The sequence below is a fragment of the Cetorhinus maximus genome, chromosome 1 (assembly GCF_964194155.1).
Source record: "Cetorhinus maximus chromosome 1, sCetMax3.hap1.1, whole genome shotgun sequence".
Taxonomy (NCBI): Eukaryota; Metazoa; Chordata; class Chondrichthyes; order Lamniformes; family Cetorhinidae; genus Cetorhinus; species Cetorhinus maximus.
Genome location: NC_135879.1, coordinates 1,586,846 through 1,605,476, shown reverse-complemented (window position 1 = coordinate 1,605,476; position 18,631 = coordinate 1,586,846). Strand labels below are relative to the sequence as shown.

General features: G+C 46.6%; 1 protein-coding gene across 2 annotated transcripts in view; it reads left to right on the top strand.

Annotated features, from left to right (window-relative positions):
* Nucleotides 1-217: 217 nt before the first annotated feature.
* Nucleotides 218-18,631, top strand: part of nfkb1 (nuclear factor of kappa light polypeptide gene enhancer in B-cells 1) — a 97,498-nt gene continuing 79,084 nt past the window's right edge. Inside the window, exon 1 of one of the 2 annotated variants that reach the window (XM_078564647.1) lies at nt 218-448. Coding sequence is in view for 1 of the 2 variants with exons in the window: in XM_078564730.1 (XP_078420856.1) it covers nt 323-330 (8 nt within the window). In the remaining variant the exon portion in view is untranslated. The remainder of the gene's footprint in view (nt 449-18,631) is intronic. The other variant, XM_078564730.1, reaches the window with a different exon arrangement.

The window sequence follows — 18,631 nt, the reverse complement described above, 5'->3', positions numbered from 1 at the left end:
TAGTTTCCCCACTGCCCCCAGGGGGAGTCAGTCGGGGTGTAGTTTCCCCCACTGCCCCCAGGGGGAGTCAGTGGGGTGTAGCTCCCCCCACTGCCCCCAGGGGGAGTCAGTGTGGGTGTAGTTTCCCCACTGCCCCCTGGGGGAGTCAGTGGGTGTGTAGTTCCCCCCGCTCCCCCCAGGGGGTGTTAGTGGGTGTGTAGTTCCCCCCACTGCCCCCAGGCGGAGCTGGCGGTCCCGGTCTGACTGGCAGGCGGGGAATTTCCAGCCGGGGGGGCGGGGGGGAGCACTCGGTACCGGGAAGCGGAGAGAGTCCGGCGGGCGCATGGAGCGGTGAGCGCAGAGCCGGCGGATTGAGAGTCCGGGAGGAGCGGCTCACATTGTAACTTGAGGCGGATAGTTTGTTGCGGGAGTTGGTTAGTTTGTTGCCGCTGGAGGATCCGCTGTGACAGTGAGTAAAATATCCAACTCCCTCTGCTGCTCTCACACTGACAGATCCGCCGCCAACCCGCCGCAAAACACAGCGCAAAGGCCCGAGCTTCCGCCTGAGTCCCTCACCCTCACCCAGTCCCTCACCCTCAGTCCCTCACCCTCCCTCTCACCCTCCCTCTCCCTCTCACCCTCCCTCTCCCTCTGTCCCTCACCCTCCCTCTGTCCCTCACCCTCCCTCTGTCCCTCACCCTCCCTCTCCCTCACCCTCAGTCCCTCACCCTCCCTCAGTCCCTCACCCTCCCTCTCCCTCTCCCTCAGTCCCTCACCCTCCCTCTCCCTCAGTCCCTCACCCTCCCTCTCCCTCAGTCCCTCACCCTCCCTCTCCCTCAGTCCCTCACCCTCCCTCTCCCTCAGTCCCTCACCCTCCCTCTCCCTCAGTCCCTCACCCTCCCTCTCCCTCAGTCCCTCACCCTCCCTCACCCTCAGTCCCTCACCCTCCCTCAGTCCCTCTCCCTCAGTCCCTCACTGTCACTCCAATCTCCAATCTCTCGCACTCTCCCTCAAAACCCTCAATCCTTCCAATCTCCTCCAGTCTATTTTACTTTAATCTGCCTCCACGTTCCTCAACTCCCTCAGTTCCTGCAACTCCTCCAGTCTCCCAGTTCCCTCAGTCTCAGTTCCTGAAAATGCCTCATTCTCCTTCAGTCCCTCACTCCCTGTCTGGCTCTGGGTTTAGGCCGTGAGTTTCCTTTAGGATTGTCCACACTTTACACCGGCTGTGGCTGAATCTTTCTCCGAATGTGTCTGTGGGCTGTGTGTGTGTCACTGCTTCCTCACCCTTTAATCCCCATTTTCCAAGTGTTTCATGTGCTAGTTTCCTCTTTTTGCTGCCCTTCAACCAGGGCCTCAGCCTTTCTAATGTGTTTACGGGAGAGAGATTTGATGTGTTGGTGATGTGCTGTGTTATATTTATGTCCACTACTGATAGAAGGTGTAAACAGTTGAGAAAATAGTGATCTAGTAGATGACTGGTGAGACTTGCAGTTCCCTTAGCCCTGGACTGAATTTGAATGTTGTCCAGTTGTGGGGTCAGGGTGCTGTGCAGAGGGATGATTCTGAAAGATGTGTGTTCAAGTTATAATGCTGTTGGGTGCTTTAGTTTCTAGTTGTGGTAATGTTTAGTTGTCTCATTCACCTCAGCCCATGTGAAGTAAAGGAAGTGAAGGTGAGTGATGCCATTAGCAGTGGGTGCTTTTGTTAATGGCAAGATGGGGAATTGATGACATTTCTAAATGGCTTGGTTCTAATTGTGTAATTTTTTATCAATTCATTCCAACTGTTAATGACTTGAAAATGATATCAGCTTCTCAAGGGCAATTAGGGGTGGGCAATAAATGCTGGCCTAGCCAGCGATCCCACATCCCATAAATGAAAAAATAATATATTGAAGTTTATAGAATTATCTAATCCACAAATAAGCCGCTTGTACCTCAAAGCAAAATAGTTGCCTGTTAAGATGCACATTGTGCTGCAGCTGTAACAGGGTGATGTGTGTAACAGGGTGATGTGTGTAGCTGGGTGATGTGTGTAACAGGGTGATGTGTGTAGCTGGGTGATGTGTGTAACAGGGTGATGTGTGTAACAGGGTGATGTGTGTAGCTGGGTGATGTGTGTAACAGGGTGATGTGTGTAGCTGGGTGATGTGTGTAACAGGGTGATGTGTGTAACAGGGTGATGTGTGTAGCTGGGTGATGTGTGTAGCTGGGTGGTATGCCTGTCAGCTGATAGTTACTTGGTTAGAAGTTCAGGGGCAATTGTCAGAAAACATTTCTTCATACAAGGATCATGAAAATCGAGAACTCTCTCCCCAAGAAATCTGTTGAGACCAGGGGCCAGTTGAAAATTTCAAAACTGAGATGAATAGATTTTTGTTGGGTAAGGCTGTTAAGAATTACTAAAACAATGACAACTTGTATTATATAGCACCTTTAAAATAATGAAGTGTCCCAAACTGCTTCACAGGAGCATTATAAAACAAAATATGACATTGAAGCACATAAGGAGATATTAGGTCAGGCGACCAAAAGCTTGGTTAAAGAGATAAGTTTTAAGGAGTGTCTTACAGGAGGAGAGTGAGGTAGAGAGGCAGAGAAGTGTAGAGCCCCAGGCAGCTGAAGGCACGGCTGCCAACGGTAGAGTGATTAGAATTGGAAATGTACAAGAGGGCAGAATTGGAGAAGTGCAGATATCTCAGAGGGCTGATCACAGAGACAGGGAGGGGCAAGGCCCATGGAGGGGTTTGAAAACAAGAATGAGAATTTTAAAATCAAGATGTTGTTTGACTGGGAGCCAGTGTAAGTCAGCGAGGTGATAGGGGAATGGGACTTACTGCAAGTTAAAACACGGGCACCAATTGGATGATCTTAAGTTTATGGGGGGGTGGATTGGGGGAGATCAGCCAAGAGTGTGTTAGAATAACCAAGTCCAGAGGTAACAGATGTGTGAAAGAGGGTTTCAGCAGCAGATGAGCTGAGATGAGCAGAGTTGGGTGATGTAACAGAGGTAAGGAAAAGTAGCCTTGGTGATGGCATGAATATGAGGTGGGAAGCGTTTCTCGGGATCACATAACACCAAGGCTGCAAACAGACTGGCTTTAATCTCAGACTGTTGTCAGGGAGAGGGCTGGAGTTGGTAGCTAGGGAATAGGAGTTTGGAATAGTGACCAAAACCTAGTGGCTTTGGTCTTCCCAGTATTTAATTAGAGGAAATTTCTACTCATCCAGTACTGGGTGTTGGATAATTATTCCGATAATTTAGCAACAGTGGAGGAGTTGAGTGAGGTGGTGGTGGTGAGATAGAGCTGGGAGTCATCAGCGTGCATGTGAAAACTAACACTGTGCCTTCACATGATGTTACCAAGGGGTAACAAGGGGGTAGAACCAAGCCAGTTAGAAATGTCATCAATTCCCCACCTTGCCGATGTAGATAAAAAATAGGAGGTGGCCAAGGATAGATCCAAGGTGGGTTAACGGAGTTCAAATCTAGATCAGTAGTGATCTAACTGAATTGCAGGACAAGCTGGAGGGGCTGAATAGCCTCCTCCTGTTCCTAATAGGTAATCTGTTGCTGACAGGATGCTGTGTTTTATAATAGTGTATTAGAGTACATGGCGTCCAATGGAATCTGCTGCACGGGTTTTGCCTGTTAGTTTTACCTGTCTTTGTACATTCAGTAACACTAATAAACACAGGCTGAAATAGTTTAGCTTAATTGTTTGCTGTGGGAACTTCTGCAGCTATGTTTCTGTGTTGTCAGTTTTAAGTTCACAGATCAAAAAGAGATCAGCATTTTAAGTGCGATTTCTGTGGAAACTGAGAAACCAATTTCAATAAATTATTAGATTTTTCAAATCAGACTTTAAACCAAGTCTCTATCTGCCCTCAGATAGTAAAGATCTCAAGGAACTGTATTGAAGAAGAGTAGAAGGGTTATTCCCTGGTATTTATCCCTCAACCAATGTAACTGAAGAAAATGATCTGTTCGTTATCATGTTGCTACTTGTGGGATCTTGCTGTGTTGGGGTTACTGCATTTTCTACATTACAGCAGTGACTACACTTTGAAAATACTTCATTGGCTGTAAAGTGTGTTATTCATTCACGGGATGTGGGCGTCGCTGGCTAGGCCAGCATTTATTGCCCATCCCTAATTGCCCTTCAGAGGGCATTTAAGAGTCAACCACATCGCTGTGGGTCTGGAGTCACATGTAGGCCAGACCAGGTAAGGATGGCAGATTTCCTCCCCTAAAGGACATTAGTGAACCAGATGGGCCTTTGAAACCATTGCCAATTGTTACATAGTCATCATCAGACTTTGCAGATTCTTATTGAATTTAAATTTCACCATCTGTCGTGGTGGGATTTAAACCCGGGTCCCCAGAGCATTACCCTGAGTCTCGGGATTACTAGTCAGTGACTATGCCACCACCTGCCCAAGTGCTCTGGGGCATCCTGAGTTGGTTAAAGGTGCTGTACAAATTGCAAGCCTTGTTAAATCTTTGCAGCAGTGATGTGTGCGGTGGGTAATTTATGACAATCCTCCCCTAGCTGGAAGAATGAATGAAGCCCAAAAGCACATTCTTTCTTTGTCAAACTCAAAGCCAGTTACAAGTTTTTGTTTTCTGTTAAACTAATATTTCTTCACATGAGGACGTATATAACTTTTAAAATAAGCTATTACTTGGGCCACATTTCCTGCGCATTTCTCCAGAATATTCATTTTCTGCAAAAGAATATTTAATGTCAAAGCTTAGAGAAGTATATCTCGGAAGTATTCTGTGTAGCAACAGGAGGAACGTGTATAAACACTGCAAACAGGTGGTTTAGGACTGAGAAACAGACATCACTTCCTGGACCTGTGACCAAGGCAACTCCCATCCCCCAACATGTGTATATGGAGTATCTGATTTAAACAAGTAGGTTTAACATCTCCATGAGGGAAGTCTTCTGTTCTTAAAGCAGTTTCTAGATCAGCTGCGATTCCAGGTATCAAAATGCTGTCATGGACACTCAGAATGGATTGTAATGTACATTTTAAACTCCTTAGACAGCACCTTCCAAACCCATGACCGCTACCATCTAGAAGGACAAGGGCAGCAGACACATAGGAACACCATTACCTGGAAGCTCCCCTCCAAGCCACTCACCACCCTGACTTGGAAATTGTTGTTGATAAACGTAGGACTGTAGCTTTAAGAATAATCCTGTGTTGTAAGATCACTGGTTTACACAGATCATATGGGTTAGCAGCACAGGGAACCTCTAGGACGGAGTTGCTCTTTAGTTATAGAGTTTGATGCACACATGTAGCTGCTGCTACTATCTTGTAAGTAAAGTTCAATGTTTCCACCAAGAAAAGTTGCCTGGAAAATCAGCTCTATAACAAACTGGCAACGAGGATAAATCAGATCCAGTGCTGTCACTCGCCAGCAATTGAGAGTATCTAAAATCATTAAAAAGAAAGGAAGATATAATCATCCGAGATGCCACAGTTTGGCAGAATCGATTCCTTTGAACCAGCCACAGGTGACTGGTCTCAATATATAGAACGCTTTCAAGCCAACAAAATTACGGGTGAGGAAAAGAGGAGAGCGATTCTCCTGAGTATTTGTAGGATCAAGACCTACAGCTTAATTTGAAGCTTGACGGCCCCCAGTGCCCCTGATTCGAAGGCCTTCAGTGAATTAGTAGACCTCATTAAGCAACGTTTTCAACCCAAGCCCTCAGTCACAATGCTGAGGTTCAAGTTGAATTCATGGAGACTATTGCAACCTAAGTGGTGAAATTAAAACAGCTACCGAATATTGTGATTTCAGAATGATGTGCTCAGGAATCATTTGGTCTGTGGCGTGTAAGAGGATGCTATTCAGTGAGGATTGTTAGCTGAAGTGGATCTTGATTTTAAGAAAGTGTCAAAAATAGCGCTTGCGATGGAAAACACTGTAATAGATTCACAAGCGATTCAAGATGTGCAAAATGGCGCCGCTTTCCTAGTTGGGCAGGAATGGTCAGCCAAAAGTGGCACAAAAAGCCGGGACTCCGCCACGAAGCGGGAAACAGCCCCCACTAACTGAAAATTTAGAGGAAACAGCTTAGTGTTAGTTTTGTCACAGAAGTGGGCACATGTTGAAACATTGCAAAGTGAGATTAAAACAGGCTTCCAGGCAACAAACTAAATCCAATGAATAAACAGTGTAGAAGAGCCAGAAACAACCAATTCTGACATTTATTCCTTATTCAACATGAAAGTTGGGAAGACAGAGCCAATTACTGTCACACTGCAAGCGAATGGTAAGCCCTTAAAAATGGAAGTAGACACTGGTGCTTCTACCACTGTAGTTGGAGAACACACTTTCAGATATTTAAATAAAGGTGCTCAACAATTAAATTTGGAACAAGCTTTTGCCAAGTTGAAAATGTATACAGGTGAAGTAATCCAGGTAAAGGGTATCCCAGAGTACCTGTTTATTATAGACACCAAACAGCACAACTACCGCTGATGGTGGTAGAAGGTGAAGGACCAAGCCTTCTAGGTTGTGATTGGTTGATTAAATTAAATTGGTCCGAAATGTTCCAGTTGTGAGCAGGAGGACTGCCAGAGCTGCTAAAAAAAAATGACACCGTCTTCAAGGGTGAACTGGGAAGAATCAAAGGCCGACAGGCCAGGATTTACATGGTCCCAGAAGCAACTCTTCACTTCTTGAAAGCAAGACCGGTACCATACGCCCTGAGAGAGAAGGTTGACGCTGAGCTGAACTGGTTAGAGAGGCTGGGTGTCATAAAAGCGGTTCAGTTCTCAGACTGGGCAGCATCTATAGTCCCTGTCCTTAAACCAGACCCGACCATCCAGATCTGTGGGGATTATAAATTAACAGTCAACAAAGCAGCCAAACTGGACAGGTATCCTATTCCCAAGATTGAAGACCTTTATGCCAAACTAGCAGGAGGGACAATGTATACAAGGCTTGATATGAGTCACGCACATCAGCAACTGGAGCTGGATGATGCCTCCTGGGAATTTGTGACCATAAATACCCACAAAGGGTTATATCAATACACACACCTGCCCACGTTCCTGTTTCCTCGGCCTGTGCCATTTCCCAGAGGACGATGGAGAGCTTACTACAAGAACCACCACAAGTTGTGGTCTACCTGGATAATGTACTGATAACTGGATTCACAGAAAAGGAGCACTTGGCCAATCTAGAGGAAGCCCTTAAATGATTTTTAGAAGCAGGAGTGCACCCAAAGATGGAAAAATGCACTTTTCAGACAAATTAAGTCATTTATTTGGGCCACTGGGTAGATGCCCAAGGATTACACCCGGTTGAAGAGAAGGTTAAAGTAATCAGAGAGGCACCTGCACCCAAGAACACCTCTGACCCTAAATCATTTTTAAGGATGGTAAATTATTATGGCTGATTTCTACCAAATTTATCAATGGTTCTAGCCCCTCTACATTCACTGCTAAAGATAAAACAGTTGGGTTTTAGGAGTCACCCCAAGAAGAAGCCTCCCTGAAAGTAAAACAGCTCTTGCACTCTTCAAATTTGTTAGTGCACTACGACCTGAGAAAGGAATTGGTGCTAACCTGTGATGCGCCCTCCAATGGAGTGGGAGAGGTACCATCTCACCAGATGGGTGACGGCACAGAGAGGCCAATAGGCTGTGCATCCAGGACATTTACCACAGCTGAAAAAGGATATTCTCAGTTCGAAAAGGAAGGTCTGTTGATTATTTTTGGTGTAAAAAAAATTCCACCAATACATGCACCGGCAACATTTCACGATAGTATCAGACCACAAACCACTTCTGGGTTGGTTTAGCGAGGAAAAGGCTATACCTCCCATAGCTTCTGCAAGAATACATAGATGGGCCCTAATTTTGGCAGCATATGAATACACCTTTGTGTGTAGACCAGGGATTCATACAGCAAATGCTGATGCCCTAAGCCACCTTCCTTTGCAAGAGAACAATGACCATGTCCCAATTCCCCAAGAGCTTGTATTAGTGATGAATTTCCTGGATTCCTCACCAGTCGGTGCCAGGCAGATAAGAAACTGGATGAATTGTGATCCAGTCCTGTCTCGAGTGAGAGACCAGGTGTCACATGGATGGTCCCAGGAACCAGTTCCTGACGAATTGAAGCTGTTTTTCAACCGAAGACATGAAATGAACAGTCAAGATGTTATTCTATTATGAGGAGCTGAGTAGCAGCTCCTTCACAAGGACAGGAACCACTCTTAGTAGAGTTACACAGTACCCATCCGGAAATCTCAAGAATGAAGACGATAGCGTGAAGTTACCTTTGGTGGCCGGGAATGGAAAGCGATATTGAGAAGTTGGTAAAATACCGTGTGCAATGCCAACAGCCACAGAAGTTGCCGGCGGCAGCCCCATTACACCCATGGGAGTGGCCTGGTGGGCCCTGGGTGAGATTGCACATAGATTGTGTCAGTCCTTTCCTTGGAACCATGTTTCTATTGATTATAGATGCTCATTTCAAGTGGTTAGATGTTTATGAGGTAAAGTCGCCAACGTCAGGCGTTGCTATAGAAAAACTACACCAAAGCTTTTCTATCCATGGATTGACAGAAGTAATTGTCTCTGATAATGGCGCTGAATTTCAAAGATCTGTCAGCCTAAATAGTATCAACCATGTGAAGACTGCATCATACCATCCGTTATCTAACAGACTGGCAGAAAGAGCAGTACAAATTTTTAAGGCAGGAATGAAAAAGTTAACAGGTGAATCATTGGAACCCGAACTAGCTTGTTTCCTATTTCACTACAGAACAACCCCCCCCAACTATGACAGGAGCAACACCTACAGAATTACTGATGAGGCACCATCTTCAAATAAGACTAAGCCTGATACTTCCCAATTTGGAGGGGAAGGTGGAGAAAAGTCAAGGGAACCAAAAAGCAACTCACGATTTGCATAGTCGTGAATGACAATTTACTGTTGGAGAAGCCGTGCATGTAAGGAATTTCGGTGGAGGACCGAAGTGGTTACCTGGTAAAGTAAGCTCTGTGACCGGACCATTGTCATACCACGTGGAAGTGGAGGACCGGATCACCCGTGAGCATGTGGATCATTTAAGAAAAGAGAGATACCCCAACAAAATGATGTTCCATCTATAACCATTGCTGAACCTGTGGTTCCTGTTGAAGTTGCTCAGCCAAGAATAGACATGCCCGATGTCCCTGTCGGAGTGGAAGACACTGAACTGCTTGTGCCTAATGAGGTACCTGATAATGCGGTTCCAAAGAATGTGGTTCCTGTCAAAGAATCAGAAGTTGTGGAGCTACGACGTTCCACGCAGTTTATGAAACCACCTGAAAGACTGAACTTGTAATTTCATGACCTGTGTAAATATTGTAACGTCATGAGATAAATATACTTGTAAATACAAAATGTACAGGCAAGTTCAAGGGGGAGAAATGTAGTAATAGTTTTGACAAATGTAGGACTGTAGCTTTAAGAATAATACAATTGTAACATGATCTGTGTAAACCAATGAGTTAGCAGTGCGTGGAACCTCTAGGCGAGTGTTCTTCTTTAGTTATGGAGTTTGATGCACACATGTAGCTGCTGCCACTACCTTGTAAATAAAGTTCATTGTTTCCACCAAGAAAAGTTGTTTGGAAACTCAACTCTAACAGAAATATGTTGCCATTCCTTCACTGTTGCTGAGTCAAAGTCCTGGAACTCCCTCCCTAACGGCACTGTAGATGTACCTACACCACTTGGGCTGCAACAGTTCAAGAAGGCAGCTCACCACCACCTTCTCAAGGGCAATTAGGATGAGCAATAAATGCTGGCCTAGCCAGCAGCACCCACATCCCATGAGTGAATTTAAAAAAACAAAGGGGTATAGACAGGCGAAGTGAATGGGCAAAGATCGGGCAAATAGAGTATAATGTGGGAAAATGTGAAATTGTCCATTTTGGCAGGAAGAATAAAAAAAGAAGCATATTATCTAAATGGTGAGAGATTGCAGAGGGATCTGGGTGTCCTAGTGCATGAATCACAAAAGGTTTGTATGCAGGTACAGCAAGTAATTAGGAAAGCTAATAGAATGTTATCATTTATTGTGAGGTGAAATTTAAATTCAATTAATAAATCTGGAATGTAAAGCCAATCTCAGTAATGGTGACCATGAAACTATCGTCGATTGTTGTAGAAACCCATCTGATTCACTAATGTCCTTCAGGGAAGGAAACCTGCTGTCCTTACCCGGTCTGGCCTACATGAGATTCCAGATCCACAGCGATGTGGTTAACTCTTAACTGCCCTCTGAAATGGCCCAGCAAACCACTCAGTTCAAGGGCAAATGGAGATGGGCAACAAATGCTGACCTCGCCAGCGATGTTCACATCCCATGAAAGAATAAAGACCAATGAAGAAGTACTACGGCGGACTGGTCAGAGACTCCTGCGGGACATCGTGACGGAGAGACGACTGAGACTGACCAGACGCGTATTTTGCCTCTCAGACGTATGACCTGCCACCAGATGGAAGAAGAAGACAGGGCCAGTCAGAGAAGATCTGGTGAAGTACATTTAAGGATGACCTTCAAGAGTGGGACATCACCTGGGCTGGAGTGAGAGCGGTTATGATGGACCGGGACTTAGTGGAGTCTTGCTGCTTGCGTCCCTGTGGCCCCACCTGGGACAAATTCTAAGTGTAAGTCTAGACAGAGTAGGTAGAGAGACTGTTAAAACCATGGGGGGTCTGGGCTGAGAGCGTATAGAGGTTTTCCCATTGCGAAGGAGGATATGTCGAATTTATATAAGTCACTAGTTCGGCCTCAGCTGGAGTGTTGTGTCCAGTTCTGGGCACCGCACTTTAGGGAGGATGTGAAGGCATTGGAGAGAGAGCGGAAAAGATTCACGAGAACGGTTCCAAGGATGAGGAACTTCAGTTATGAAGATAAATTAGAGAATTGGGGACTGTTTTCCTTGGAGAGGAGAAGGCTGAGAGGAGTTTTAATCAAGGTGTTCAAAATTGAGAGGTCTGGACAGAATAGATAGGAAGAACCTGTTCCCACTCATGAAAGGATCACAAACAAAAGGGCACAGATTTTTAAAAATTAGTAAAAGAAGGAATGGCAACATGAGAAAAAGCTTTTTCCTGCAGCGAGTGGTTAAATTTTGGAATGCACTGCCTGAGAGTGTGGTGGAGGCAGGTTCAATCGAGGTATTCAAAAGGGAATGGGGCTCTTATCTGAAAAGGAAGAATGTGCAGGGTTTTGGGGAGAAGGCAGGTGGGTGACACCAGGTGGAATGCTCGTTCAGAGAGCAGGAGCAGGCACGATGGGCTGAATGGCCTCCTGCACTATAAAAATTCTATGATGGGAGGATTGAGAACAGAGGGAACCGATTTAAGGTAATTGACAAAAGAAATAATGGTGACATGAGAAACCTTTTCTTCTCTCCTCAAGGGAAGCAATAGCATAGTGGTATTGTCACTGGGCTAGTAATGCAGTGAGCTTGGGTAATACTAAATGGGGAATGTTCAAATCCGGCCACAGCAGATAGTGGAATTTGAATTCAATAAAATCTGGAATTAAAAGTCTAATGCTGACCATGAAACCATTGTCGATTGTTGTAAAAACCCATCTGGTTCACTAATGTCCTTTAGGGAAGGAAATCTGTCGTCCTTACCTGGTCTGGCCTACATGTAACTCCAGACCCACAGCAATGTGGTTGACTCTGAAATGGCCGAACGGGACACTCAGTTGTAACAAATCGTTACAAAGTCACAAAAAAGGAATGAAATCAGACAGACCAACCGGCATCAACCTAAGCACCAGAAACAACAACAGCAATCTCAGCCCTGTCGACCCTGCAAAGTCCTCCTTACTAACATCTGGGGGCTAGTGCCAAAATTGGGAGAGCTGTCTCACAGACTAGTCCAGCAACAGCCTGACATAGTCATCCTCTCAGTATCATACATTACAGGTAGTGTTCCAGACACCACCATCACCATCCCTGGGTATGTCCTGTCCCACCGGCAGGACAGACCCATCAGAGGTGGCGGCACAGTGGTATACAGTCGGGAAGGAGTTGCCCTGGGGGTCCTCAACATTGAGTCCGGACCCCATGAAACCTCATGGCGTCAGGTCAAACATAGGCAAGGAAGCCCATGTATCATGTACAATTACCATGTACCGCCCTCCCTCAGCTGATGGATCAGTGCTCCTCCATGTTGAACATCGCTTGGAGGAAGCACTGAGGGTGACAGGGGCGTAAGATGTACTCTGGATGGGGGACTTCAATGTCCATCACCAAGTGTGGCTCACTAGCACCACTACTGACTGAGCTGGCCAAGTCCTAAAGGACATCGCTGCTAGACTAGGTCTGCGGCAGGTGGTGAGGGAACCAACAAGAGGGAAAAACATACTTGACCTCATCCTCACCAACCTGCCTGTCGCAGATACATCCATCCATGACAGTATCAGTAGGAGTGACCACCGCACAGTCATTGTGGAGACAAAGTCCCACCTTCACATTGAGGATACCCTCCATCGTGTTGTGTGGCACTACCACTGAGCTAAATGGGATAGATTTCAAACAGATCTGGCAACTCAAGACTGGGCATCCATGAGGCGCTGTGGGCCATCAGCAGCAGCAGAATTGTACTCAAACACGATCTGTAACCTCATGGCCTGGCATATCCCCCACTCTACCATTACCATCAAGCCAGGGGATCAACCCTGGTTCAATGAAGAGTGCAGGAGGGCGTGCTAGGAGCAGCACCAGGCATACCTAAAAATGAGGTGTCAACCTGGTGAAGCTACAACACAGGACTATTTGCGTGTCAAACAGCATAAGCAGTAAGTAATCCCACAACCAATGGATCAGATCTAAGCTCTGCAGTCCTGCCACATGCAGTCATGAATGGTGTGGACAATTAAATAACTCACTGGAGGAGGAGGCTCCACAAATATCCCCATCCTCAATTATGGAGGAGCCCAGCACATCAGTGCAAAAAATTAGCATTTGTAACAATCATCAGCCAGAAGTGCCCAATGGATGATCCATCTCTGCTTCCTCCGGAGGTCCCCAGCATCACAGAAGCCAGTCTTCAGCCAATTCCATTCACTCCATGTGATATCAAGAAAAGGCTGAAAGCTCTAGGTAGTGCAAAGGTTATGGGCCCTGACAATATTCCGGCAATAGTGCTGAAGACTGTGCTCCAGAACTTGCAGCGTCCCTAGCCAAGCTGTTCCAGTACAGCTACAACACTGGCATCTACCCGGCTATGTGGAAAATTGCCCAGGTATGTTCTGTACACAAAAAGCAGGACAAATCCAATCCAGCCAATTACCGCCCCATCAGTCTACTCTCAATCATCAGTAAAGTGGTGGAAGGGGTCAACAGCAGTGCTATTAAGCGGCACTTGCTTAGCAATAACCTGCTCACTGACACTCAGTTTGGGTTCTGCCAGGGCCACTCAGCTCCTGAGCTCATTACAGTCTTGGTTCAAACATGGACAAAAGAGCTGAACTCCCGAGGTGAGGTGAGAGTGACTGACCTTGACATCAAGGCAGCATTTGACCGAGTGTGGCATCAAGGAGCCCTAGCAAAACTGGAGTCAATGGGAATCAGGGCAAAAACTCTCTGCTGGTTGGAATCATACCTAGCACAAAGGAAGATGGTTGTGGTTGTTGGAGGTCAGTCATTTCAGCTCCAGGACATCACTGCAGGAGTTCCTCAGGGTAGTGTCCTCGGCCCAACCATCTTCAGCTGCTTCATCAATGACCTTCCTTCCAACATGAGGTCAGGAGCGGGGATGTTCGCTGATAATTGCACAATGTTCAGCACCATTCGCGACTCCTCAGATACTGAAGCAGTCCATGTCCAAATGCAGCAAGACCTGGACAATATCCAGGTTTGGGCTGACAAGTGGCAAGTAACATTTGTGCCACACAAGTGCCAGGCAATGACCATCTCCAACAAGAGAGAATCTAACCATTACCCCATGACATTCAATGACATTACCATCACTGAATCCCCCACTATCAACATCCAGGGGGTCACCATTGACCAGAAACTGAACTGGACTAGCCATATAAATACTGTGGCTACAAGAGCAGGTCAGAGGCTAGGAATCCTGCAACAAGTAACTCACGTCCTGATTCCCCAAAGCCTGTCCACCATCTACAAGACACAAGTCAGGAGTGTGATGGAATACTCCCCACTTGCCTGGATGAGTGCAGCTCCCACAACACTCAAGAAGCTTGACACAGTCCAGGACAAAACAACCCACTTGATTGGCACCACATCCACAAACATTCACTCCCTCCACCACCACCGACGCACAGTAGCAGCAGTGTGTACTATCTACAAGATGCACTGCAGGAATTCACCAAGCCTCCTTCGACAGCACCTTCCAAACCCACGACCGCTGCCATCTAGAAGGACAAGAGCAGCAGACACATGGGAACACCACCACCTGGAAGTTCCCCTCCAAGTCACGCACCATCCTGACTTGGAAATATATCGCCGTCCCTTCACTGTCGCTGGGTCAAAATCCTGGAACTCCCTTCCTAACAGCACTGTGGGTGTACCTACACCACATGGACTGCAGCGGTTCAAGAAGGCAGCTCACCACCACCTTCTCAAGGGTAATTAGGGATGGGCAATAAATGCTGGGCCCAGCCAGTGACGCCCACATCCTGTGAATGAATTTAAAAAAACACAGCGAATAGTTAGGCTTTTGAATGCGGTGCCTGAGAGTGTGGTGGAGGCAAGTTCAATTGAGGCTTTCAAAAGGTAATTAGATAATTATCTAAAGAGAAAGTTTTCAGGGTTTTGTGCAGAGGGCATGGGAGTGGGACCAGGTTAATTGCTTTCGCAGAGAAGTAGCACAGACACGACCGGCTGAATGTCTGTGCTGTAATCATCCTATGATTCTATATAAATGTACGATGCTGTTGGGGCATCACAGTTTCGTTCAATCTTGTCTTTACTCAATATCCACACACTTGCATTTCGCAACAGGGAATCAATCAATGATGATCAACATTGGAATTCTCATTTCCCCACTCTCCCCAGTCATGGCTGCTGCTCCCCCCCACCGACTGTCAGGTTCCCCCCCACCGCCTCTTCTCCCCCCCTCTCGCTGCCTCTGGCCCCACTCTCCCAACCTGCATTCCCGCACTGTTGTAGTTAAGGCTAGTTTCTGCCTGAGAGTGGCTGACCCAGCACAGTTGAGTCGTTTATAGCAGGTTGTGACCTTTTTTTACTTATTAGAAGCTACGTCAATGGCCAGAAAAACAAGAGCTGCTTTGACCTGTGTGACACGTTCTCTGCAGCAATATAATTTGCATCATCTCTGGGTGGTTTTTAATGCTTTATCATTATTTTACAACCCTGCTACAGTCAGGAGAATGACTGCAGAGTAAATGAGGTAGTAGCTCAGTGCATGAGAGCAGTAGCAATAAATCAAGAGATTTGAGAAAGGGAAATCAAAATGTATTCTGTGAAATGTAAATAATCAAATCTACAGCTCCTTGAGGACATCACTGGATAAAAGAGATGCCTGGCTACCAGAGAGTCCACATGGACAGGTCACCACCCCACCAAACAAAATCCAAATTAAACATTTATCCATTTCCAACATTGAGCATGATAACCCCAGCAGGAGAGAGAAAGTTGCACAGAATTCCTTTAGTCGTCTTTATCACACCCCACTTCCTGTAAGGACTCCATCCCATTCTCTCAGTTCCTTCGCCTCTGTCGCATCTGTTCTGATGATGCTACTTTCAAAAACAGTTCCTCTGACATGTCTTCCTTCTTCCTTAACCGAGGTTTTCCACCCACGGTAGTTGACAGGGCCCTCAACCGTGTCCGGCCCATCTCCTGCGCATCCGCCCTCACGCCTTCTCCTCCCTCCCAGAAACATGATAGGGTCCCCCTTGTCCTCACTTATCACCCCACCAGCTTCCGCATTCAAAGGATCATCCTCCGCCATTTCCACCAACTCCAGCATGATGCCACCACCAAACACATCTTCCCTTCACCCCCCCGGCGGCATTCCGCAGGGATCGTTCCCTCCGGGACACCCTGGTCCACTCCTCCATCACCCCCTACTCCTCAACCCTCTCCCACAGCACCTCCCCATGCAAACGCAGAAGATGCAACACCTGCCCCTTCACTTCCTCTCTCCTCACCGTCCAAGGGCCCAAACACTCCTTTCAAGTGAAGCAGCATTTCACTTGCACTTCCCTCAACTTATTCTACTGCATTTGTTGCTCCCAATGCGGTTTCCTATACATTGGAGAGACCAAACGCAGACTGGGTGACTGCTTTGCAGAACACCTTCGGTCTGTCCGCAAGCATGACCCTGACCTCCCTGTCCCTTGCCATTTCAACACTCCACCCTGCTCTCTTGCCCACATGTCTGTCCTTGGCTTACTGCATTGTTCCAGTGAAGCTCAACACAAACTGGAGGAACAGCACCTCATCTTCCGACTAGGCACTTTACAGCCTTCTGGACTGAATATTGAATTCAACAACTTTAGGTCTTGAACTCTGTCCTCCATCCCCACCCCCTTCCCGTTTCTTCCCCCTCTTTGTTTTTTCCAATAATTTATATAGATTTTTCTTTTCCCACCTATTTCCATTATTTTTAAATGTATTTCCACTCATTGTTTATTTCTACCTTTTAGTATTCCCCCACCCCCACTAGAGCTACCTGTACCTTATCTGTCCTGCTCTCTACTCTTAATTAGCACATCCCTTTAGATAATATCACCACCTTCAACACCGTTATGTTCTTTGTCTGTGACAGTTTTGGGTTATCTCCACCTATCACTGGCTGCTTGTCCCAACAACAACACCTCCCCCCTCCCCCCCCCCCCACCCCTAAACCAGCTTATATTTCACCCCTTTCCTATTTTTACTTAGTTCTGTTGAAGGGTCATGAGGACTCAAAACGTCAACTGTGCTCCTCTCCGCCGATGCTGCCAGACCTGCTGAGTTTTTCCAGGTATTTCTGTTTCTGTTTTTGTTTTGGATTTCCAGCATCCGCAGTTTTTTGTTTTTACCTTTGTTTTATCTGCCCTCACAGGTGGATGCAAAAGATTTTGTGGCACTGCTGAAAGGAGAGCATGGTGGACTTCTCCCCAGTATCCAGGCCAACATTTATCCCAAACCAACATCACTAAAAAACAAAGATAAAAACAAAAAACTGTGGATGCTGGAAATCCAACTCACAGACACTTCCTCCTACTTCTCCCTGGACCATGACCCCACCACTGAACATCAAGCCATTGTTTCCAGGACTGTCACTGACCTCATCTCCTCTGGAGATCTTCCTTCCACAGCTTCCAACCTGATAGTCGCCCAACCTCGGACGGCCTGCTTCTACCCAAAATCCACAAACAGGACTGTCCCGGCAGACCGATCGTGTCAGCCTGTTCCTGCCCCACGGAACTCATTTCTCGCTATCTTGACTCCCATCTCTCTCCCCTTGTCCAGTCCCTTCCCACCTACATCCGTGATTCCTCTGACACCTTACGTCACATCAACAATTTCCAGTTCCCTGGCCCCAACCGCTTCCTCTTCACCATGGATGTCCAATTCCTCTACACCTCCATCCCCCACCGGGATGGTCTGATGGCTCTCTGCTTCTTTCTCAAACAGAGGCCCGAACAATCCCCATCCACCACTACTCTCCTCCGTCTGGCTGAACTTGTTCTCACACTGAACAATTTCTCCTTTAACTCCTCTCACTTCCTCCAAATAAAAGGTGTGGCTATGGGTACCCGCATGGGCCCCAGCTATGCCTGTCTCTTTATGGGGTATGTGGAACATTCCTTGTTCCAGTCCTACTCCGGCCCCCTCCTACAACTTTTTCTCCGGTACATCGATGATTACTTCGGTGCGGCTTCATGCTCTCGTCGGGACCTGGAAAAATTTATTAATTTTGCTTCCAATCTCCACCCCTCCATCACTTTCACATGGTCCATCTCTGACACCTCCCTTCCCTTCCTTGACCTCTCTGTCTCAATTTCTGGTGATAGACTGTCCACCAATATCCATTACAAGCCTACCGACTCCTACAGCTACCTCGACTACAGATAGGGCCTTGGTTGAAACTCTCATCTGAAATCTCTCTGGTCCAAGTCTGTACTGATACTGAAGTGGAGTGAGACTCTTCACTCTGGAGTGAAGTTGGATCAGAATCCCAGATTCAAAGTAAATTTACACCAGAAATTCATTGACAGGGCCAGGGGGAAAGAGCAGGGGAGTGGATAGCCTGACCCATGTGATGGATTGAATGGCCTCCTCCTATCCTGTATGATTCTAACTACAGTGTGGATGCAAAATAGAGTCAGTTTACACTGATGCTGTTGTTATTGTGTAAACCCAACCTAGGATTTACATGCACTGGGAAAATATTTAACAGACTAGAAGTTATTTACAACTTGGTATTTGATAAGATTGCCAATCCAGTTGAAGCTATATTTCTGATCTCACAACTAATAAAACTAAAACAGAATTACCTGGAAAAACTCAGCAGGTCTGGCAGCATCGGTGGAGAAGAAATCAGTTAACGTTTCGAGTCTTCATGACCCTTCGGCAGAACTGCATTCTGCCGAAGGGTCATGAAGACTCGAAACGTTAACT